The sequence below is a fragment of the Schistocerca americana genome, chromosome 2, assembly GCF_021461395.2.
Source record: "Schistocerca americana isolate TAMUIC-IGC-003095 chromosome 2, iqSchAmer2.1, whole genome shotgun sequence".
Taxonomy (NCBI): domain Eukaryota; kingdom Metazoa; phylum Arthropoda; class Insecta; order Orthoptera; family Acrididae; genus Schistocerca; species Schistocerca americana.
In genome coordinates, this window is record NC_060120.1 from 1,100,773,406 (window position 1) to 1,100,799,158 (window position 25,753).

Below are 25,753 nucleotides of genomic sequence, written 5' to 3' on the forward strand. Positions count from 1 at the left end.
GCCGTTGGTGGGGAGGCTTGCGTGCCTCAGTGATACAGATGGCCGTACCGTAGGTGCAACCACAACGGAGGGGTATCTGTTGAGGGGCCAGACAAACGTGTGGTTCCTGAAGAGGGGCAGCAGCCTTTTCAGTATTTGCAGGGGCAACAGTCTGGGTGACTGACTGATCTGGCCTTGTAACACTAACCAAAACGGCCTTGTTGTGCTGGTACTGCGAACAGCTGAAAGCAAGGGGAAACTACAGCCGTAATTTTTCCGGAAGGCATGCAGCTTTACTGTATGGTTAAATGATGATGGCATCCTCTTGGGTAAAATATTCCGGAGGTAAAATAGTCCCCCATTCGGATCTCCGGGCGGGGACTACTCAAGAGGACGTTGTTATCAGGAGAAAGAAAACTGGCGTTCTACAGATCGGAGTGTGAAATGTCAGATCCCTTAATCGAGCAGGTAGGTTAGAAAGTTTAAAAAGGGAAATGGATAGGTTAAAGTTAGATATAGTGGGAATTAGTGAAGTTCGGTGGCAGGAGGAACAAGACTTTTGGTGAGGTGAATACAAGGTTATAAATACAAAATCAAATAGAGGTAATGCAGGAGTAGGTTTAATAATGAATAAAAAAATAGGCATGCGGGTAAGCTACTACAAACAGCATAGTGATCACGTTATTGTGGCCAAGATAGACACAAAGCCCACGCCTACTACAGTAGTACAAGTTTATATGCTAACTAGCTCTGCAGATGATGAAGGAATTGATGAAATGTATGATGAGATAAAAGAAAGTATTCAGATAGTGAAGGGAGACGAAAATTTAATAGTCATGGGTGGCCGGAATTCGAGTGTAGGAAAAGGGAGAGAAGGAAACATAGTAGGTGAATATTGATTGGGGGTAAGAAATGAAAGAGGAAGCTGTCTGGTAGAATTTTGCACAGAGCATAACTTAATCATAGCTAACACTTGGTTCAAGAATCATAAAAGAAGGTTGTATATATGGAAGAATCCCGGAGGTACTAAAAGGTATCAGATAGATTATATAATGGTAAGACAGAGATTTAGGAACCAGGTTTTAAATTGTAAGACATTTCCAGGGGCAGATGAGGACTCTGACCACAATCTATTGGTTATGGACTGCAGATTAAAATTGAAGAAACTGCAAAAAGGTGGGAATTTAAGGAGATGGGACCTGGATAAACTGACTAAACCAGAGGTTGTACAGAGTTTCAGGGAGAACATAAGGGAACAATTGACAGCAGTGGGGGAAAGAAGTACAGTAGAAGAAGAATGGGTAGCTCTGAGGGATGAAGTAGTGAAGGCAGCAGAGGATCAAGTAGGTAAAACGACGAGAGCTAGTATAAATCCTTGGGTAACAGAAGAAATATTGAATTTAATTAATGAAAGGAGAAAAGCAAAAAGGAATACAAACGTCTCAAAAATGAGATCGACAGGAAGTGCAAACTGGCTAAGCAGGGATGACTAGAGGACAAATGTAAGGATGTAGAGGCTTATCTCACTAGGGGTAAGATAGATACTGCCTACAGGAAAATTAAAGAGACCTTTGGAGAAAAGAGAACCACTTGTATGAATATCAAGAGCTCAGATGGAAACCCAGTTCTAACCAAAGAAGGGAAAGCAGAAAGATGGAAGGACTATATAGAGGTTCTATACAAGGGCGATGTACTTGAGGACAATATTATAGAAATGGAAGAGAATGTAGATGAAGAGGAAATGGGAGATACGATACTGCTTGAAGAGTTTGACAGAGCACTGAAAGACCTGAGCCTAAACAAGGCCACGAGAGTAGACAACATTCCATTAGAACTACTGACGGCCTTGGGAGAGCCAGTCCTGACAAAACTCTACCATCTGGTGAGCAAGATGTATGAGACAGGTGAAGTACCCTCAGACTTCAAGAAGAATATAATAATTCCAATCCCAAAGAAAGCAGGTGTTGACAGATGTGAAAATTGCTGAACTATCAGTTTAATAAGTCACAGCTGCAAAATACTAACGTGAATTCTTTACAGACAAATGGAAAAACTGGTAGAAGCCGACATCGGGGAAGATCAGTTTGGATTCCATAGAAATATTAGAACACGTTAGGCAATACTGACCTTACAACTTATCTTAGAAGAAAGATTAAGGAAAGGCAAACCTATGTTTCTAGCATTTGTAGACTTAGAGATAGCTTTTGACAATGTTGACTGGAACACTCTCTTTCAAATTCTAAAGGTGGCAGGGGTAAAATACACGGAGCAAAAGGCTATTTACAATTTGTACAGAAACCAGATGGCAGTTATAAGAGTCGAGGGGAAAGAAAGGGAAGCAGTGGTTGGGAAGGCAGTGAGACAGGGTTATAGCCTCTCCCCAATGTTATTCAATCTGTATATTGAGCAAGCAGTAAAGGAAACAAAAGAAAAATTTGGAGTAGGTATTAAAATCCATGGAGAAGAAATAAGAACTTTGAGGTTTGCGGATGACATTGTAATTCTGTCAGAGACAGCAAAGGACTTGGAAGAGCAGTTGAACGGAATGGACATTGTCTTTAAAGGAGGATATAAGATGAACATCAGCAAAAGCAAAACGAGGATAATGGAATGTAGTCGAATTAAGTCGGGTGATGCTGAGGGAATTAGAATAGGAAATGAGACACTTAAAGTAGTAAAGGAGTTTTGCTATTTGGGGAGCAAAATAACTGATGATGGTCAAACTAGAGAAGATATAAAATGTAGACTGGCAATGGCAAGGAAAGCATTTCTGAAGAAGAGAAATTTGTTAACATTGAGTATAGATTTAAGTGTCAGGAAGTCGTTTCTGGAAGTATTTGTATGGAGTGTAGCCATGTATGGAAGTGAAACATGGACGATAAATAGTTTGGACAGGAAGAGAATAGAAGCTTTCGAAATGTGGTGCTACAGAAGAATGCTGAAGTTTAGATGAGTAGATCACATAACTAATGAGGAGGTATTGAATAGTATTGGGGAGAAGAGGAGTTTGTGGCACAACTTGACGAGAAGAAGAGACCGGTTGGTAGGACATGTTCTGAGGCCTCAAGGGATCACAAATTTAGTATTGGAGGGCAGCGTGGAGGGTAAAAATCATAGATGGAGACCAAGAGATGAATACACTAAGCAGATTCAGAAGGATGTAGGTTGCTGTAGGTACTGGGAGATGAAGAAACTTGCACAGGATAGGATAGCATGGAGAGCTGCATCAAACCAGTCTCAGGAGTGAAGACCACAACAACAACAACAACAACATGTTTACTTTTCAGTTGTCTCTTTAAAAGTGAGTTCTAGCTCTTTCAGTGAAGTTTTGAAGGCTAAGCTTGCTGGCTGCACAACATAGTATTCATCTTCTTCAATTTGGCTAGGCTCACTAGTTGCACAACAGACGCCAGATGTGGCACTGGTATATATAATGATCAAATGTTTGCTATCTAGAGAACTTTGGATATAATTTACATAACATGTAAATAAGAGTGGAACTCAAATGGAGCCAAAATGTATATTTCATATTCTTGACTGTCTTCCCTCCAGTATTTCTCCATTACCATGTATGATTTTTGTACACCTTTGTATAACTTTTAAAAATATATCCAGCAACTGCACAAGTTTTCCAGTGGCACTACTCATCACAAATTTTGATAAGAGCATGTTGTGATTTACTTATCAAAATCTTTTGAGAGGTCCAAGATCATGCTGCACAATGGGATAAATGTGTGGTGTTGATAGGTCATATTGACCACAATTAACACCATCTTTGTACTCTTATTGCTCTGCCGAGCCTCCGTGTTACTTTTTAGTTCTGTTCTGTATCCCAAGCTGTGTACACCTTTATGACTAACTACGAAATATATCTCTATGTGGAATTTAATGGGGATAGTTATTGCATTCGACCGATAATCATATCCCTTTCCTATACTGGTGACCCTGCGTCTTCCGCGCTGGGTGTTGTAAATCAACAGGTTATGCGCATGGTGCCATGGCTACCTCACCCAATGCTTTGTTTGAAGATTTGGAGGCCCAACTACAACAACCAGGCCACTCCAATCCTTCACCAATGGCCAGCTGTCCACTAATCAACAGTGATTCGTGATCTCTAACCAAGTTAAACTCAAACTTTGTTGTTCTACAATGGTCGAGTGCTACACTGTTCACTCAAACAGTGGAGGCAGGTTTCATGTCGCTGAACGCTTATTTTGCCAACCGCACTCAACACTTGCTCCCACGTTCTGTTCAGAGTTGATTCTGTTAGACAACCTTTGCAATCACCCTACGTCGGCCCCTTTAAAGTACTCCAGTGGGGTGAGACAACGTTCAACATTATGGTTAAAGATTGTCCTCAAACTGTTTCATTGCACTGGCTCAAACCTGCTTGCGTGGTCTCCAACGCCCCTCTGCCGTCTCAGCTGGACCCTCCTGACGACTTTTTTGCTGTGGAGCCTGCAAATACTTTGTCTCATCCCACGGTGTTGTTTTCTCCAACCCATGATTCATCGTCACCATTTGCAGGTTTTCCAGCCACGTTGCCATCCACCCCATGTGTGGGTTTTGCCGCCACTCCACCGACTGCGGAGACTCGCTCTCCCACATTCAATCTGTGCTGCAACATGCCACCACACCGCGTGGATGACGTGTCGATCATCACATTCGATGACCGTGTGCTCGTGCTCCTAACAGACACCACAGCCTCGCCCTCCAACAGGCAGTTAAATGTCAGTGTAGTGCATAGCCTGTCCCTTCCCAGCGAGTGTGACCCATCAGAAATTCGAGCATTCATCTCCTCGGATGGCTTGATCTGCATTCTGGGCAGGCCTACACCATGCTGCAGGCCATTCCAAACACCTGCTCTCAGGCTGGCCGACTCACTGTCCGCCCCCACCAGTTGACTGACTATGAGGTGGACCTGCCACCAATCACTCCACCTCCGCAATCCGCCTCGACCGAGATGGAAATCCCAGTCGTGCGCCTACCACCTCACATGGCTACTACCGATGCTGACACACACATGACCTCCACTAAAACCTCACAACAGGAGGGTGGGTGGGTGGGGGGGGGGCGTTGATAGGTCATATTGACCACGATTAACACCATCTTTGGACTCTTATTGCTCTGCTGAGCCTCCATGTTAGTTTTTAGTTTTGTTTTGTATCCCAAGCTGTGTACACGTTTATGACTAACTATGAAATATATCTCTATGTGGAATTTAATAGGAATAGTTATTGCATTTGACTGATAATTGTATCCTGTTTCCATAAATGCATTAACACTAATGGCAATTACTTTTGAAAATATAACAGTTCATTAACTTTTTTCCATCTGTCTTGTTTCATTTGATTGTCCATTATGTTTTTCTTCATGAATGCACTTGTCATTTTGGAACATGATATATTCATTTAAATGGGTGCAGTTAGTCTTAAAAATATATTTTGTTACTTGATAAAATTTTAGTCTTTTAACTTCAAAATGTGTCTTCATCATCTACAAATAAAAATGAAACATCCTAGAAGTACCATTACCAAATGTATGTGAATATTTCCTCTCTAGGGTTTTATTTGCATCTCAAAAGGGAATTTGGAGAATGGGAAAAAATAGTATTAACAGCAGATGATATGAGTTATTTATTGAGTAATCTTCAATGTGGGACCAGATACTATTTGTATTTGCAAACCTTCAACCAACTGGGGCAAAGTTCACCTACACCCACAATCGTGACACGCACTCAAGGCTCAGGTAAAGTATTGTGCTGTGCTATTTATGTTTGTTATTGATAAGTCATAATTTTAAGTATTCCTTATTTTCTAAGAAGTGAAATGTATAAGTGCATTGACAATAGTTTCATTGTGTTTTTTGTCCTTGAGTGTGATCTTCAAAGTTACAGAAACAATGTGCTTCAGTGGAAGGATTGCACTATATTACAAGCAGTGTGCTGTAATGGATACACTGTATAATGCTGAAAGCGGTTCGTATCACATTCACAGAACAGTGAACATTATTGGTTGTCAGTTTTGGCAATTGTAATTTCTCCAAGGTTCTCTTAATGTTATTTCTACTTACTCTAACAATGATCCTTAAAGTGAAAGTGTATGTAATGCAGATAAAGAAAATCTGCTCACCAAGCATGAGCAAAAGTTGGTGAATGGGCATAGCAGAGAATATATACTGGCAAAATGCATTACCCTAATGCAGAGCATCCAATGCAAGGTACTAGGGTCTATTTTACCACACTAGCTTCCATGATTCTCCCTCCTAATATATGCTCCCCAAAATCTTGTCAGTGGGGAATCATTCCACAACATGTACATAGCCTCAGTTATGCCAATGTTTTCAGTAATCGTTTTCCTTCTTTTATCATTTACTTACATTTTTCTTTCTATCTATTTGGTTATTTTGTCTTCCCTCCCCATCTGCATTTTTCCCTTTGCTTACTCCTCTCTTTCAGGCTCATACATGACATATTTTATTTCTGCTAACCTCCAACTTTTATACTACCCTCTCTGCCACTTTCAAGTCCTTTGCTCTGTAAATCTTATTTGGTATGAATAATCCAATTATTATGTTTCCCAAGTAGTTTTTGTATGGATAGAAGAGTGGATGAGATGTAGTAGTGTCACAGTATACTTTCCTAGGTAGTGAAGGTGATGATATGTGTGACTCTTACTTCATTTTCCAACTTTCTATCACAATTAGGCACTAAGTCCACTTTCATCAGTACCCGCATAAACAGTGTATCTGTTTTCAGAAACTTTCACTTTTTGATCATTAAACATTTACCTCTGGTATAAGATGTACCTGGGATCAGTTATTCCAATAACAGAGTGCATACTACGAGTGTGATACAGACTGATACGACTGCCTACAGCAAGACTACCTAGAGGAAGATTCTGTTCCAGTGTATGAAAAAGAGCTTACCATTCCATACAAATTTTGAGGCGTATGTTAATTTAAATAAAGGAGATTAAAATTTTCTTAAGAGATGAAGCTATAATCAGAGAAGCAAATCCAGATTAAAGAGTATGCACTGTTTTTGTTTCACTCTGTATAAAGATGTGTATGTGTGAGATGCGATTCCATGTGTGTGTGTCTGTCTATATTTTCTAATGAGGAAGAAGTTCTTTTGGCTGAAAGTTTTATTTGCTTAACAGTCTTTTTGTTGTGCCTATCTGTGACTCAAGATCTCTGCCATATGATGAGCAGCAATCCATCTTTTTCATAATATTGTCGAAAGATGATTAATGGTAGGGAGTAACATTTGTCTGCTACTGTTGCATTCACGTGCTTAGGCAGATCATTAGTCAAGAGGTCAATCATGAAGCCCTTCTTCTTATCATGGACACAATACAAGCTTAATCTCAAGTTTGCAGCATTGCATTCTCTAGAAATATTGCCATTGACCTGACTATGCAATTTTATATTTTATTAAATTATTGAAGCCTTGATGTTACTAGAAAACTGATAGAGGGGAGCTTGTATTCCATTACTACTTTAAACATATGAGGAAAATACAACCTTGTCTTTCCACAGGCTCTTTATTACAGTTTACTGTATGCGTCATGTAATTTGTTTTTGAGACTGTTCAAAAAGTCTTGGTGTTTCTCTAATTATGCAAATTCCTTATGAAGGAAAATTGCTAAAATATATATGATTAAAAAGGAAGTTAAAACATACTTCATAAGTCCATACTACAAAATTAAACATCCCTTGCTGTTTGGCCATGATATGAATACCCCTCATGTGGTTGCTACTGGGGAGACTAGGAGGCATGCCCTGCCGATGCATTAGGACAATCACTAAGAAAGGAGCACTGAGGGAAGAAGAGTACCGACACCTTCCTGCAGTGCAGGCACCATTACCTATATTTTACACTTATATGAAAGCAGAGGTAACACACACAAAAATATAATTACCACTTGGAGACAAATATCTTCTAACCAATGTCAACATTGTCCAGCACTGACACCACTAGTAGAAAGTCTCTTTCTGTTGTGGACCAATAGTAGAGGCCTCTTAGAGTATGGGTTCATAATGGAAGAGGACAGCTAAAACACCCCACCACATTACAATACCTGATCACATTGTAACTCTTTTTATTAGAAAATCATGTGCTGAAGATCTATAGGGCATAATATTAATACATTGTCATTCCCCTGAGTTTGACATCTCACTCATTGTATTGGCGAAATAGGGTGCTGAGTCAGTTCTCTAAATGGATAAGGAGAACGGCATGTCCATAGTTCCTATATCAAGACGACAGCCAACCACCTGTCCTATCCTCATAAGAATATCCTTACATATTCATTTTATTTGTATGTTTGAAACTAGTTCTTTTCCTTGTATTTTGTTGACAAATCCTGTAACATTGTCAGATGATCTCTGGATTAGTTAATGATTAAATAATTTTCAGCTCCAGTGGCTCCAAGCAGTGCAGATTTGATAAAAGTAAACTCTACCTCAATATCTTTGAACTTGAGTTCTTGGAGTGATGGTGGATGTCCAATAACATCACTTGTTGTGGAGTATAAACAAAAGAAAGCAATAGCATGGACACTTGTTTCAAACAATATCAAAGTAGGAAAACCAGAATTCTTGGTGCTGGACCTGGATCCAGAAACCTGGTATACATTACGCATTACAGCTCATAATAGTGCTGGATCAACTGCAAAGGAATATAACTTTGTAACACTTACATATGGAGGAGGTACGTAGACATTTAGTTCTCGCATACATGTTAGCTTCTGTGTTAAGTGTTCACATGAATTATAAATGAATGTGGCAGCAATGTGTATGTATATGTAACCAGTAGCATTAAAACATGTATTATATGTTGAAAAACAATACCTAAATTTACAATGTAGTATTAAAACATTTATTGTATGTTGAAAAACAATACCTAAATTTACAATGTAGCATTAAAACATTTATCATATGTTGAGAAACAATTCCTAAATTTACAATGTGATGTTGCTACTCCAGTTGTTACATATTTTGCACACGAGCTATAAAATTTAGCCTGCAGTCAAGAACAAAGCTGCAGGAGAAAACACACACACATTTAGTATATATGAACGTAGCAGGAAAATATAGATAATGACTCCAAAGCTTTCCAACACAGAAATTTCATCTTTGATAGCAAAAATCAATTTTACTAAATCTGGTGTTCTTTCCTGCTGAACTGTTGCTGCTGAACATAAAAAAAGAGAAATAATTTGACTAATTTAATTCATATTTTTATGTGATGCTTTAATAAATGTTTGGATGGACATAGGCTACATATTTTTAAATATGTATGGTGTATGTAATATATAAATTGGAAACATCATTAGTAAAAATCTTAAAAAGTTCTTGACTGATTGACTTCACATTTTTGCAAAGTACTCTCATAAATATTTACATGGAAATAGGTTATATATTTTCCCATGTGCTGGACAGTCATATGACTGGATTTACAGTGATGTGCCAACCACAGCCAGCACCTGTGGCTGAAAACGAGGAAGTGCCCCTTCAGAAGTGCCCCTTCAGTTTTGTAAAGGAGTGAGTCAGTTTGCTACCATTTGGTAAAGATGACAAAAAGAAAACCCATCTTACGTCACAATTATTTATTATGTATCTGCTCTTATATCGGGCTTTTTTCACCATAATTTTTCATGATGTTGCATATTAATTTATAGGATGGTGACAAATATAACATCTATTAACTGTTTTTTAACATAAAATAATAAAAATGTTATCTTCTTATTTGTAAATAGCAAAATGCTTCTTGGTATTTTTTTCATGTTTTTACTGTAGTGTGTTTGCCATGTATCTAGATCTTAAAAATATTTAACATCAGTAAAAAATAATATTGAAAAAAGCTAATGCTGTTAGAAAATCTGAACACAGTTATACAATATCAACTATTCTAGCTTTTCTGTTGGCAGAGTCGTTAGTGATGTTGTGAGTAGTATCCTACCGATATTATGGCCAAGTTGAGCACAAATGATTTTTACTATTTTTAATTTGAACAGGATCTTTCCGTGCTTGCTACTGTGACTGGCATCAATATTAAAATTTGTAATGAAATTATGATACTAGGGTATATGGCTGTTAAATTGTTTAAAAATATAAATTTCTGAATTTTTGTCACATTATTGTCTAAATGTTTAAAAAGGAAATGAAATGACATAATTTATGTTCAAAAATCTTCAGCAACTCTATCTGACAAACTATCAGTCACAGAAAGGCTTTCCTTTAAATGATAACATTTAATCATAAGCTGGCTTTTATCTTGAGTTTCAACAAAAGACTAAATACATTGTTGTAAATAAATAACAAATGAAATCTTTCTTTTACTAACATTAGAGCTTCGTCTAAAATGTAAAAGTAGACATTAACCTTGGTTGGTTGGTTTTGGGAGTGGGACGAAACAGTTAGGTCATCAGGCACATTGAATGAGGGAAGGATGGGGAAGGAAGTCGGCCATCCCCTTTCAAAGGAACTAGCCCAGGATTTGCCTAACGCGATTTAGGGAAATCACAGAAAACCTAAATCAGGATGGCCAGACATGGGTTTGAACCATCATCCTCCTGAGTGTGAGTCCAGTGTGCTAACCACCACACTACCTCACTCGGTCAATAACCTTGAAAGAGGTTTTTAAGTCCGTTCGAGGGGCCTGGTCTCCATGTTCATAGTAAAAAGTCTTCAGAGTTTTACAGTGCATTAGGGGTCTGTAAGTTTCAAATTCAGTTTCTATTTCTAATTTTGCAGCAGTTTCTCTGCATTATTTACAGCTATTTCAAATTTTTCGTCAGTTCAATACTTTATTAGATCTGCTATCATCTAAAGCGACCTGCATATTCACATTAATAGACTGAAAAATTTTACTAACAAATTTTGCTTTTGTCAGTACATCGTGCTGTACATATATTCAACAAGTAAATGAAAATGTACATATTTTATCTGTTGGAGTTCTTACATAATATTTTACCTTTTGGTCAAAAGAAAAGTGTTGTTTATTTCATATAAAGCATTGTAAATCTCTGGTAAATTATTATGGAACAGTCTTACGGCAATTATTCTATTTGTCAGCTTGTTCCAGACAATGGTTTTGAAGTTAAAATAGTAGTTTGTGTGATTTTTAATATATCCAATTTTTTGTAGACAATGAAAAGTAATTGTACAGCTCTTGCACTATACTGAAAAAACCAGTAGTGTAGTAATTTAATTAGCTGCATTGTTAACAATTAAATTTAAACTATGGGCAGTGCATGGTATCTAATAAGCTTGCAGATTTATCTCCAACAATTGCTTTTGCAAAACCATTGATTTTGCCACACATGTTCAAACCATTGTCATAGCCATGCTCCCATAAATTATTTATATCCAAATTATGTTTTGGTAGCTGTTCTTTAGTAAAAGAAGACAAACTGGTGCCAGTAGCATTAAAAATTGAACAAAAAGGTAAGGAGTGTTGTCTTGTTTCCAACTTGTTAAGTGTTCATTAAAATTAATCAATCTGATAATAACACTAATTTGTTCCACATGTGAATAATCAGGAGTACAGTCAAGAGTAAATGAAAAATATTATTAGTTCAGCATAGATTTAAAATGTGGCTTTGGACTTGGGTTGCAAGTACAGAGATTATTTCATTCTGAATTTTGTCTCCAAGATGTGTCAGCATATCCATGAGACTTTTATCATTCATTCCATGTCTTATGTGTTCAGTAATACTTGGATCAAATTTTCCATTTCAGTGCATTTTAGAAAATAACCACTATTCCGGTCATTTAATTTTCTGCTCTTCCTATGAAACGCCATGTTTTGTGAACTCAAAAATTTAATCACATAATCCTTTTAATAACAGTGTCCCAGCTCTCTTTCTCAGTGTCTACAGGTTTTTGATATACACACTGTAACAGTTATTTTGTTTTTTAAGGACTTATCTATTTCGATACATTTCTTATAATTACCGAAATGTGGAGAACTGTTCTTGTGTCTGTTTAAATCTAAAGCTAAATCCTGCTAGTCACTCATTCCCTCACAAAATTTGTTATGTTTTGTTTTGAAAAGCTTATAACATAAGCAGAAAACAGCATGTTTTTGAAACTGAATAAAGTAGCCATTCTCTGTGACACTTCTCACCATTTCCTAAAGGCCTTTCATAATAATAAGTTGAAAACATTCGATTGAAAGTGTCACATGGATAATCATGCTTTCTCACTTGTCTGAGTGGTTTTTTTTATCAAACACTGCACCACTTCAGAATTTAAAACTGCAGGCTAAAGTCCAGTGTCATTTTCAGAGATACTTGATATCGATCTTGATATCCGTGGAGACAGTGGTCTTCGTGGTGTTGTTTGTGTACAAGCTGCAGACATAATTTCAGCAGCATCAATTTTTAACTTATCTTTGTCAGGTAACCTCCAATACTAGAAAACAATTTTTTGCTTTACTTTTTAAATAATGCCGTACATAGAAATTGATAGGACAAAAAAAGCATGGCCCAATACCGAATGGCACAAAAGATGGTACAGTTTATGAAAAAACTGCAATAGCTCTTATTTAAAATTTGTACATTGATATAAAATAAGTTTTATATGTTTTATCACTGAACATTTTAAGAAAGACAAAGAGAATTGAATGTTGTGACTGCACACATACATGTATGTGAGAACAGACAAGGTTGGTATAGTGGCAAAGGGGCTTGACTCACCTTTGAGGGACCCAGGTTCAATCCATGGGCCAGCTACCAAATTTGGGTCTACTGTTGGTTTCTCTACCATTTTATGCAAATATCAGAATGAGTCACTGAAACGGCTATGCACACACCCTTCTCTTCCACTGTTTCTAACGACCTTAGCTGTCAAGTGGATGTAAAACTTCCTTCCTTCTGTCAGTATTCATTCACTGGACAGTCTCCATTATATTCCATTACAGATTTTACCACTTCAGCTGTAAGAAATTAGCTCTCAGCATTAAACAGTGCATTTTTTACTTTCTAAAATCACGTTGCACACTTAAGGGAACCGGTTAGGTTATACGAGCTCACATTTGCAGTTCTGAACAAAAATCATTATCCCTACTGAAGTTATTAGTGAATTTTAATGAATATTTTATTGTACATGGTATATATCTTTGGTGTAAATTTTCATTGCTTATGGGTTTCAAATTCAAAATATAGAGATTAAATAGTTAATATAATTAGTTAATATCAAATACAAAAATCTACTCTTCTTTAGGTGCCACTTTCTCAAAAAGTATAAAAGTTATTATTATGAAACTCTTCATGTGGTTTTTATGGTACACTCCTGAGTAGTGTGGCATAAATTGTGTGTTTAGATCAAATAGTTCATCTGTTATAATATTTATTATTTGCTACAGAAGTTACTTGAAAATTTTGTACTGTGTTTCTCTCACTAATGCCTTATAATACCTAAATTATAAATTTGGTATTAGGCATTAGAATACGTAGTACAGCATATAGGGTAATTTCTATGTTATAAAGTGTCTTACTAACTCTTTAAATTCAGTTTTAAAGCTTTTAGGCCTAGAGCTTTTTAGATGACTTGAATAATTTAAGGAATTAAAACACTATTGTACACAAAGGAAGAATGGTTTAAGGCTTTAATCATAAAGTACACAAATGTAAACAGATGTAAGAAGCAGATTTATCCCCCAACATGTACTGTAAGCATGTAAAAAGTTGGCCAGTTACATTACGGGAGAGGCGGGATTGAAAAGGGCAGTAGCTAAGCTGCTAGAGGGAAAGAGAATGTCAAAGCACAAATTATTAGTTGTTTCTTGCTGAGTGCTGCCCTGCTGCCCACTAATAGGTGAGCACTGCACATAAACTGCTATGATATAAATTTCATTGGTAACATAGATTTATAAATGTCCATTGTAGAACTGACCAGCTTCAAGTGTGGTTCCCATTTGTAGCGAAGAATGTAAAATTAAGTCTGTTGCACAATGCAATAATTAGGAAAAAAGTGGCCACTCATGATCACTGAGGCCGGTGACAATTGTAAACAGAAGATATTCAACTTGAAATGCTCCAAAGGGGACTGACATGTGGAGCCAGCTCGAGCAGATTTTGCAGTCCTTTGCAATAATTTCAAGCACCTCCTCTTCTTTCCTTACACACAAAGACACAAAATTATAATATTTTATTAGCATTATCATTCATTAAGAATTGTCTTATTTTCATGTATCCTGTTGTTTAATTCTGATGGTTTTTTATGTGAATATGCTACAATACATGAAACGGAAGTGAAATGTTTGTAGTGTAATGCATTTAGAGTTATCTGAAATTATTATATGCACCAAGATACAGCAATATTGCCTGCCAAGTGTATACAGGCAAGACACTGAAATGACCTTTAACAATGGATTTGCAGAGGGAAATGGATGTTATATAATGGTGAATTTCATCATCTCATTTCATTCTTGATAAATTTGAAAAAGAGTGTTTCAAGAATGTTGAGAATGCTTTTTATAATGCACTTGACAAAATTTTCAATTTATACATTAAATAAGGATTTCAGCTTGTTGAAATCTCCAGTGGACACAATAGCACAAAAGTCTGACACAGCACCATCATTGTAATAATTGTAGCAGATTTTCCAGTTATTTCTAAAGAAATATACAGACTTGAAGTAGTGCACTTCATATGAGCAATATGAAGATAAAACTGCATTAGAAAAAAAAAAAAAAAAATAAATAAATAAATAAAAAAAATGAATTTTAGATGTTACGATGTGACGAATACTTTGAATTTTATGGAACCACAGTTGCTACAATGATTCAATTTGGAACTCTCTCCAACTACATTCAAGATACCTGCCACTACAATTATCATAGCTGAAATGTTGAACATGTGAAAATACTAGTTGTTCAGTGGTGGAGTGAATGAGTGGAACTTCTGTGAGGAAGAACGCATTCCTAAAAGCATCATGCTATCATGAACTATAGGAAGTCGATATGGGGAATGATTTTTCCAAGGTTACTGCATATGTTTTGTTGGGCTTTCACACAATGCTGCCATAAGGCGCAGTGGACCAGCAAGTGTAGGATAAATTGCACACAATGTAACAATATTTTGTGAAAACACTTTATAGATCATGAGCATTCAGTTGTTTTACTTATATGCTATTAATTATTTCTCAGTTGACACATACACAACACAACAAGACTTGATCATATGTTATGAAGCCACAACTGTAAGATCTCTTAAGTTGCTACCAGTTAGAAATATAAGACAGTATACTAATTTTTACCAACATACACCTATTAGAACTAGGAAGCTGAAGCTCATATTTTCCTAGACAAGCAATTAAACTGTGTGTCTCACCACAAAGCCATTCTGTTAATTAGTAAATAACTAACCAATCATACACTACATACAATAACAACCTAACAAGTATAGTGTGTTTTCCTATTTGTGATAGTAATAAAAGATCTCATCAGCATTGTGCATATCATAAAACTGTAAATTTGCCTTAATTGCGAATGCTGGTTTACAAATCACTTGTCAATGTGGATGGCACTCTTGGTGCTTCGACATCTTCTGCGAAGGGTAAAAAGAATGAAGTAAGAGGAGTAGGTAAAACTACTCAATTTGTTCTTATTCATGGACCTACTTTATTTTGTGGTGTGAAGTTAAATTTTTCTTTAATGAAAGTTTCTTCCTCTTCCAGTTTGGGTAACAGATGGATAACTGTAGCTTTCGTTGCTTGTAACAATGCAGGAAGAGCAGGTTTGGAATCCTTTGAAACTAGGGAAATCCTAGCTTGCCGTACTATACCTGTTTCTGAGATTATTATTGCTAGTGAGGGTTCCTACCTTTTACCGCACGGGAGTTTGTCTTTGTCTTGTCGTAGACGTTGTAAGATAAATTCCGATTGTAGTATTCACTTATGGGTGAAGGCTAGTGGTCCTGCTTCTTTGGAAGATTGTCGTATTGTGGGTGATTGTACTTTATATAATCATTGAAAGCAGATTTCAAATCGGCCCTTTTAAGGGCCACAAATACTACACATTGATTTTGCCAAAAGCCGAGAAGCGATTCTTCTTGGTGTTTTAGCTCCCTGGGGCACTCTGGGATGCTCTCTGGGGCACCCTGGGATGCTCTGTGGGCTGTTCAATAGATGTCGAGCACAGTCTCTGATTGGTTGTCTTGGTTTTGGCGCGCAATTCAAATTACGTTTGAGCAACAAATATTTAAAGAATATAGTTAACTGCTTTTTGCAGATGATCAAGACAGGCAACATTACTTTTGTTTCTGGTACTACTTGTCCTTTAATGAAAATATAAAGATATGAAAGTAAACAAATTACAAGACTAGCATATGTCACAGGAAACCATAGGTCACTCATTACAAAACTGTATGACACATTTAAAGATTACCAGATTGGAAAGATCACTTATGGGAATGGCAGACGAACAGTCTTGTCCAAGGCAGTGTCGTGACTCCTTTCCTATCCAACCTCTCTACCAATGACGAAATAACATCAAATTACTTGAGTCACTTCCTGTACATTGATGATCACGCTGTCACAGCACAAAGAAAGAGTTTTAAGGAGCTAGTGTGCTGGTGTAAGCTGTTGCCAGCACACCAGTCGGCAAATATGTAGTGCGGAGATCGATAGTAGGTGCTGGATCAAGTGTCCCTACCAGAAGAGAGGCCAGAGGCAGGTTTGCAAGTAACATGTTACCAGTGCCCTTATGACAGTAAGTATTTAGGCAGCCACAGCTGTCTGGAGGGCCGCACTAACTTAGTCACTGACACACTAACTCACACTCCAGTTTGGCATCTGTCAGTTCACATCCCAGGCTATGATTGTACATAGTGACCAGTATTGTGCCCCTAGCTAGATTACTAATATTGTTTACAAGAGAATTATTATGGATGAGCTTGTACCACAATACATGGACTCTATTAAAGTTAAGTAGCAGCTATCGGTTCATGTAAATAAAGAACTGTGTTAATCCACATGTGCATTTGTGCTGTAGAAAGAGGATACCGGCCACACATAACAACATCCTCTCCCTTGCTCCCCTACGGTGCAAGACTCTACAGTGGTGATGAGGACTACAGGCAGAACACAATGTTGAATGTGTTCCAATAATCATGTCAGTATACTATCACAAAAAACACTTAAACCAAAACCCTCAAACACAAAGTCAGTGCCATCCACCTTCACTCAAAACAGTCAAATTGAAAGCTGAATATGCACAGATGCAAATGGAGAACTGGACCAAAGATGCTGAAAACCACAGATCAGTCACTGTGCTTCTCCACAGCAAAACGTGCTTGCCCAGAGTAGTACAGATCTTTAAATGCCAAAAATATCAATGTAAGCTTAAATAAAACATGCCAACTAATAACTGGTTGCATGAAACTCCCACTGGTTGGTAAACTACACAAAGCAGCTAGACTTACGGTCCACAATATACAATGAACTGATCACAACCATACAGAGAAGCTTAAGCATATCTTCGATGAGTGCCACACCATACCTTGTTTTGGAACTTCCTGTGGACCGAAAGACTTAAATCTGACAAGAAATTTGTGAGCAAAGAATTCACTGAGCCTCCAAATGATTACTCCCCACTACAGAAGATACCCAGTAGTGACAACCTCAGATGGAAGAGGAGGAGGAGCCTGAACCACATCAGAATGAGCATAGCACCAGTGAAGGCAAACCTGATCAAGTGGTGCCTTATGGATGAACATGATGACAGATGTGGTGGAGATCCAGATATGGATCTTCCCTTGTAGAGTTCTCAATATATGCTCTCCCTCTTTCAGCTGCTTCTTCCTTGCTTAGTACTGGCTTGCTGCTGCCTTAGCTTATAGTTTTCATACTGATACTTCTGTTCTCTGCATAGGCCTGTTTAATTTGACTGTGTACAGCATATATCATTCCCATAGTTATGCATAGTTGTACAGTCTTGAATTTCTCCTCTAGCCATTCCTGCTTAGCCGTTAAGCATTTTCTGTCAGTCTCATTTTTAGTTGTCTGTATTCCCTTTTACCTCATTTGCTACATGTATTCACATAATTAAGGAAGTAGATATACTTTGATGTTAGCATACTTATTAGAAATAGCATGCAGTGATTGTTTCTGCCTGTCTATGTATAAATTGACTTGTTCTGCATTCCTGAAGGCTGTCCTTTGGGATGGATTTTACAGAACATGCTGTGTGAAAGAAGGAATGAATGTGTGAATGGAGAATACAATTTAATTGTGATATAGACTGTAATTTGATAGTAAGGAAAGAGGAGAAAGAAAAAAATAGTAGGAGTACGTGAACTAGGGGAAAGGAATGAACAAGGAAGCCATACAGTTGAATTTTGCACAGAGAAAAATTTAATAATTGCTAACTCTTGGATTAAAAATTATGAGTGAATATCATACATTTGGAAGAATACTGGAGACATCAGAAGTTTACATATAGACTATTTAATGGTAAGAGAGAGAAATTTTAAGATCATATTTTAAACTGCAAGAAATATGTAGGGGCAGACGTAGACTCTGACCTTACTTATGAATTGCAGATTAAAACTGAAGAAAGTGCAGAGTTTCAGACAGTGCATTAGCCAATGATTGGCTGGAACAGAGGAAATGAATGACTGTAATGGCAAATTTAATAATAATGGCTACTTCTGTATTAGATATACTCTTTCTATTTACACAGTTTTAATTTAGTCATGTTTCAAACGTCTGTAGAGTCTTCAGAAATAAGGTATGTTATGACAGATCCAAATTATATCTTTTCTTAATTGTTGTCAAATTTACTTTCAGCCACAATTTCACCTGATGCTGCAGAGCGTTCAATATCTGGGGGCAAAATGTTCTATAGTGATCTTGGAATTATAGGACCAACAGCATCAGCTGTTATAGTTCTTCTAGCAGCTGCCACTGGCCTTTTATTGTACCTCAGAAGAAATCAAGAGATGTTGTCGTCAAAACCATTTGGAGGTATTTTTATCAAACAGCTACATATGAGTATCAGTTAATAATAACTGAGATGAAATTAATCATGCCAAAAGCACTTCGGAATGCTTGGTATTGTGACTCTACCACCTGTATACATTTGCAGTATTATATCCTTCCAACTTATGAAACAAAGTAAACATTCTTTTTATAATTACAAAACCAAGCAATTCTCCCTTGTATTCTGATTCTTATTTAATGATCCATAGTTTGTAGGTAATGTAATACCTGCTATGTTATTTGTGTTATTGCAGGGATTTCTGTGTAACTTATATACAGTAGACATGTATCCTTGATTGTATCTGTGCAGACTGAAGTGACAAATAAAAATTTATACCAAGGCCAGGATATGAACCTGGGTTTCCTGCCCACCAGGCAGATGTGCTAACCACTGCGCAGTTACATGGAATACCCTTGCATTCCTCCCTCCTCAGTCCAAATTCTCATTCACATCTTAGCCCGTTTGGTAATCCCCCTAAACTTGAACAGCATGAGAGGTTCTCCAACTGTATTAGAATATACCTCAGCATTGAACAAAATACCAAGTGAGCTGCGGCATGAATGGAAATTTGGACAGAGCAACAGGCATGTTGGTGTAATCCATGCTGTTGTGCAAAGCCATTGAGCAGGGTGGAGTAGTGGTTAGCACTCCTACCTAGTGAGCAGGACACCAGGATATGAACTGTGGCCTTGGCACAAATTTTCTTGTGCAGTTTTAGTCTGCATATATACATCAGGCAGGATCCCCCATTTAATTTGATGCCGAGGTGCTATTGGACTACAGTTGGGGAGCCTCTACAGTGCTGTTCAAATTGAGGGGCAATAAGAAAGTGGACCAAGGAATGAATGGGAATTTGTGCTGAAGAGGGAGGGATTGCAGGGTTGTCCATGCAGTTGTGCAAAGCTGCTGCGCCAGGTTAGTGCATCTGCTTAGTGAGCAGGAGACCCAGGTTTGAAACCCAGCCTTGGTACAGACTTTCATTTGCACTTCAGTCTGCATATATACATCATAGACGTTTGAAACCAAAGCTCTTTGGAAACATATAGTTTCATTTGATTCAAGCACCTGTGCCTGGGTCAAGGAGAATACAAATTGAGCTGAGACATGAATGGGAATTTGGATTGAGGAGGGAGGAGTGATAGGGTAGTCTGTGGCATTGTGCAAAGCTACTGTGGCAGGTTGGTACAGTGGTTAGCACTTATGCCTAGTAAGCAGAAGACCCAGATTCAAAAACTGGCTTTGATGCAAATTCTTTCATCACTTCAGTCTGTGTGTATACATTCAGTTCTGTACATGTTCTATCATTATGTTTCTTATGTCATCCCAGGAGTAAATGATGAGGATGAAGTGGCACTTAAACACAAAAGGGCAGTGAGACAAATAACACTTAGTAAGCAACATTTTGATATTACTTAACTTTATAACATGCAGTGTCCAAATACACAGGAGGGTCACAATACAAACAAAGTGTTCAATAAGGCAGCTCAAATCCAATCCGTTCATGTGGAGGTCACAAAAGTGTTCAGCTGCAAGTGAGTGACCCCAAGACTGAACCAAGACCACCCATGAGCAGGTCCATGCCTTTCCAGCCCTCCCAATGGGGCGCTGCAGTCTCTGCCTGTGGATGCTGTCTCCACTGGAAGACATAGATTGGTACAAAGGGCTCCATATGTTCATATGCCCCTCCCCCAACCACCCCCTCCTCCACCATCATCATATACTGCAGCTGAACTCCCACCCACACACTGTCATGTCCTCTGAGCTCACCTAGGAACACCATCCCATAAACCTGGACAAAGAGTATGCCCCCATGCCCAGCAGTGACCAGAGTCTTCCTCCCTTGACGACGGCAATGGCACGGGCAATGACAGTGGCATAGGTGACAGTGATTCTGAGGGGCCATGGCGGCCCAGTGGAACACAGCTGAGTGGAGTGGTGCACCCTGCTGGTGCTGCAGCAATGGCAACATGGCGACATTGATATCTGTAGGCTCCCCATCCAGCATTGCCAGCACAGGACCAGATGGAGGCAAAGATGGCAGAGGCTGGGGGGTCATCCTGGGCAGCACGTTTCCATATTGAGAAGAGATTGCAGAACAACCAAGCCCACAAACACGCAACTGATTTTTATGGTGGTGTAACACTCCATAGGGCACCTGTACTAATTTCATGGAATAACCAATGATTTTCAACACAATTACCTTCTCCCAGCACTTGCTACCATGGAAGCATCTGAAAAAGACAAGATTATCAGGTTTAAACTGAGTGTGCAGCTGTGGAATGATAGCCAAACATGATGGGGGATGCAGCAGCTGGAAGAAGGATCCAAGCATGCAACAGCACCAGTGGTGAGCATTCATTTTGTGGCCGGGAGCAGTATGAGACCACAAACAACAATAGTGATTCCTCTCTAGTGTGGGAAGTGTACAACTGAGACATTTTTTGCTTCAATGTCTGAACCAGTTGTTCAGCTACACCATTGGATTAGGAGTGAAGCGGTACAGTGGTGATAACGCTTGATTCCATTGGGAACACAAAACTGCTGGAATGTTACTGATGTAAACTGTGGTCCTTTGTCTGAAATGGCCACTTTAGGGAGGCCCTCTATGCAAAAAATGGACTGCAGTGTTTTCACTGTGCTAATAATTGTGGGGGAGCACATCAGAACCACAAATGGGAACTTTCTGTAAGGATCAGTGACAAGAAGCCAGGGGGGGTTCCCGAAGGGGCCCATGTAACCAATATGCACTCTTTGCCAAGGGAGGCTAGTCTGAGGTCAGTCAAAATTTTTTTGTCAGGAGGAAGCGTGGTGCTCTATGCAAACCATACACTGTGAGGTGAATTGTTCAATTTGTTGTCCATACCAACCCCTGTGCTGTGGCATCAGGCAAGCTGCTTAGTTCTTGCCATGCCTCAATCGCTTTGATGTACGAGGCCAAGAATTTACTGCTGAAGTGAAAAAGGAGCCACTTCATGATATCGGTCATTTATCTATGTGAAGGAAATAACACGACTTTGAAGTGACAAATTGTATCGCAGTGCAAAATAACAATGATCAATGGGGTTGCTGTTCTGCTGAAATGTGCACAGTCAGCCAGATTGGAATCCACAGTCAATGCCTGAGCAATCTGATGAGTATCAGTGTGGTAGCAAAATTCTTCAGAAGCGTCAAACACCAAGTCAGTGCTTACTGAGAGGCATGAAAGAGTATTAGCATTTGAGTGTTTTGTAGCTGGTCGATACACACTATCATATTGATAACTGGCATTGCAGTTTTGGTCTGTACAGGGAGGAACCGGCCCCATCAAGCTAAACAGTGAAACATCTGGCTTATGATCTGTCACCAAGCAGAACTTCCTGCCATATATGTATTGGTGAAATTTGGTGACTCTGTAGACAATATCAAGAGCTTCTTTCTCTATTCATGAATATTTACTCTCAGCTCTGTTCAAGAATTTGGAGGCAAAAGCAATTGGTCTGTCTACAGGTCCAATTCTGTGAGAAAGGATAGTGCTAATTTCATATGACAAAGCAACAATAGCAAGAATGACTGGCTTTGCAGGATCAAACTGCACAAAACAATAGTCACTAAGCAAGGCATCTTTTGAGTTTCTGATGTACAATTTCATGATCATGAACCACACAAATGGAACATTCTTTCTGCAAAGGTGATGCAACAGAGCAGCAATCTGCACAGCCTGTGGGACGAATCGAATGTAATATTTAAATTTTTCTAGAATAGTTTGCTATTCAATTTCTCCCAGAAAAGCTTGCAATTCAGTTTGCTTGCAAGGAGCTGGCAGATCATGTATAGTAGTGAAGAATGATCGCAAGGGGTGAACCCTCTGATTGTTAATGATTTGTTCTAGATACATAATTTCAGGCTGAAAGAATGAATACTCTCCTTTATTTTAATGTAAACCTACATCATAGAGCACTTTAAAAAGTTTGCATAAATTTGCTAGATGTTCCTCAGAAGTACATCTTGAAACAAGAATATCATCTAAGTAATTTCCACAAACTGGGACCAGGGTCATTAACTATTCAAAGTATCATTGAAAGATAGCAGGTGCGGAAGCCCTGCCATATGGCAAACGTGAAAATTTAAATAACCCCTGATGGTTGTTGATAACAAGAGTGTGCTGGAACTGTTCATCAACAGGTAACTGTGAACGTAAGCATCTCACTTAAAAAGTGAATAAAAGTGACCAGCACCCTGTTTGTGCTTTAATTCGTCAGGCATATCAAAGGAAACGAGTCAATCACAATTTGTGGATTGACTGTTGACCTAAAGCCTGCACACAAATGTACTTTTCTTGATAGCTTCCATATGATGACTAACAGCAGTGCCCATTGGCTGGTACCAGGTGAGGTGGTGCAGTGGTTAGCACACTGGACTCACATTCGAGAGGATGACGGTTCAAACCCGCATCTGGCCATTTCGATGTAGGTTTTCTGTGATTTCCTTAAATTGCTCCAGGCACATGTCAGGAAGGTTCCTTTCTAAGGGCATGGCCTATTTCCTCCCTCATCCTTGACACAATCTGAGCTTGGGCTCGATCTCTGATGACCTCGATATTGAGAGGGATGTTAAACCCAATCTTTCTTCCTTTTTCCCATTAACTGGCTGCAGTGGGTACAATCATTCCACTTTCTTGTTGAGCTAATAGTTCCTGAGCAACTTGGCCCCTAATTGCATGAGAAACAGGGCAAGCAAAAACAAAGTGAGGCTGAGCATTGCCTTTCATACAGATACAAGCCTCAGAATTGTCAGCCTGCCTAAATCGTTTTGAAATAAGCCAATAAATTCCTTGCAACTTCCCAATGTTGGATTGACAGGCACAAATGAGTTCACTAGTAAAACATGTCTTCTACTTTAAAGTCAAATAACTGAAAAGAATCCATTCTAAAAATATTTTTGCAGCCACATGAACGCAACACTATAAATGAAACTGTTTTGGCGATGCTGCAAAAAGTAGTGGCTGAGTTGCACAGACTAACACCAGAATGTCATTACCATTGTAGGCAGACAACATAGATTGACACTGGTGTAATCATCTCTTTATTGAACAAGTAACCATTGACAGACTGCAAGCAAATTTTCTGTTTGGCAATTTCCACTATGACAAAGTTTGTTGTAGTGATGTTGAATGGAAGAAGTGTTTGACATTTTCTGTGATGCATTACAATGTGACTAGGCCTTGAAGATACTGCATTCACTTAGTGCACTGACTGTTTTTGCGCTTCATTCCTTTTCCAGCAAACTGGCTGTAAGTGTCCATGTTTCCCAAAATGGAAGCACTTAGTGTCATGAAATGACAGGCTTGGCACATATGTACTTTGAAGCAATGGGAGCAAGAACTGACACTGCTAGACTGTTTGTGTCAGTGCTGCTGGTGTTTACTATATTGCAATGAGACTTAGCATGCCTTGGCTGTCTGTTAACAGGCATACACTGTTTACAAGTATCCTGCATGAATTGGTGTGGAATCAAAACTATCCACTGAAATGTCATGCAAGTCCTGATGTTCAAGCAAATGAAGCACTTGTTAGAGGGTGGGGTTGGGGTACTTTAAAATCTGATCAGAAATGCGAGAATCTGACACATTTTGTGTGATAGCATCTCTAATCATTTCATCACTAAATTACCACCACACTCACACTTCTAATTACTGTGACAGGTCAACACTGCAGTACAGCTACCCATTGCTTATAGGTCTGATTTGCTTGTCATTGGAAGCAAAAAAATTTATTCCTAGCTGCAGCCACATTGATCTGAGAATCCTAATACTTGTGTAGCACAGCTACCAGATTTTTCTAGGCACACTTTCAGGGCACATGGTTGGGAACAGTTTTATAGTAAGAAGATAAGTAGGCACACCAACTGTAGCCAGAAAATAAGGAGGTTTTGACATACCTTGCACTTGATGCACTGCAAAACGTACATTGAGCTGAGTACAATACACAGTCCATTCCTCCATGTTAATTTCAAATAGCCAAAAAGGTGGCCCAAAGTTGGCACTTGGTGGTGATGGTGCTGCTGCTGCTTGATATGACAGGATCTGTGTCATCATTTGCATTACGTGTTGCATTTCCTGGACCTGAAACTGGATAACATGAATTGAAGAGGGTTCTTGCACTGTGTTTTGCAAATTGCTAGCCATAATTAAATAACAAGAACAAAACACCCAAAAGAAATTAGCTAAAAGAAACAGTGTTAGGTGCACCTTGAAGAACAAGAGAATTTCAATAAATGCAGCAGTGGAAGTAAGCACAAATACACACAAAGACAAATAACAAATCAGTGCAAGCAGTGAGAGCAAGTGAAAAGCAAAAGTGACTGCAAAACAAGCATAAATTTTAAATCCAGTTATGTTTAGATGCAGTATCCACATACACAGCAGGCCACCATACAGGCAAAGTGTTCAGTAAAGCAATTCAAATCCCATTCATTCAGATGGAGCTCACAAAAGTCCAATTAATGATGACTGGTTAGCAGGCCTCGTTAACTCAGCAGGTGACCGCAAGACTGAACCAAGACTGCCCTCAAGCTGGCCGGTCTGCTCCTTTTCAACTCTTCCAATGGGGCACTGCAGCCCCTGCTTGCAGAGGCTCTCCCTGCCAGAGGATATAGATGTGCTGCAGCTCACATGGCTTAGGCTGCCAGCCTCTGCAAGTGACATGGCAGGTAGTGGAGTCAATGTGGAAGCACTTCACAAAGCTTGTAGACCAAGAATAACTCATACATTTTTTCTTTTCTTACATTTGAAAACCTCACTGAAAT

The 25,753-nt window shown here is 38.6% G+C and overlaps 1 protein-coding gene across 3 annotated transcripts in view; it reads left to right on the forward strand.

Moving 5' to 3' along the window:
• LOC124596510 (Down syndrome cell adhesion molecule-like protein Dscam2) overlaps positions 1-25,753 on the forward strand; it is a 270,374-nt gene that overhangs the window by 224,431 nt on the left and 20,190 nt on the right. For all 3 annotated transcript variants that reach the window (XM_047135673.1, XM_047135675.1, XM_047135674.1), the window contains exons 15-17: positions 5,542-5,727; positions 8,399-8,692; positions 18,778-18,954. In XM_047135673.1, the coding sequence (XP_046991629.1) occupies positions 5,542-5,727; positions 8,399-8,692; positions 18,778-18,954 (657 nt within the window). The remainder of the gene's footprint in view (positions 1-5,541; positions 5,728-8,398; positions 8,693-18,777; positions 18,955-25,753) is intronic.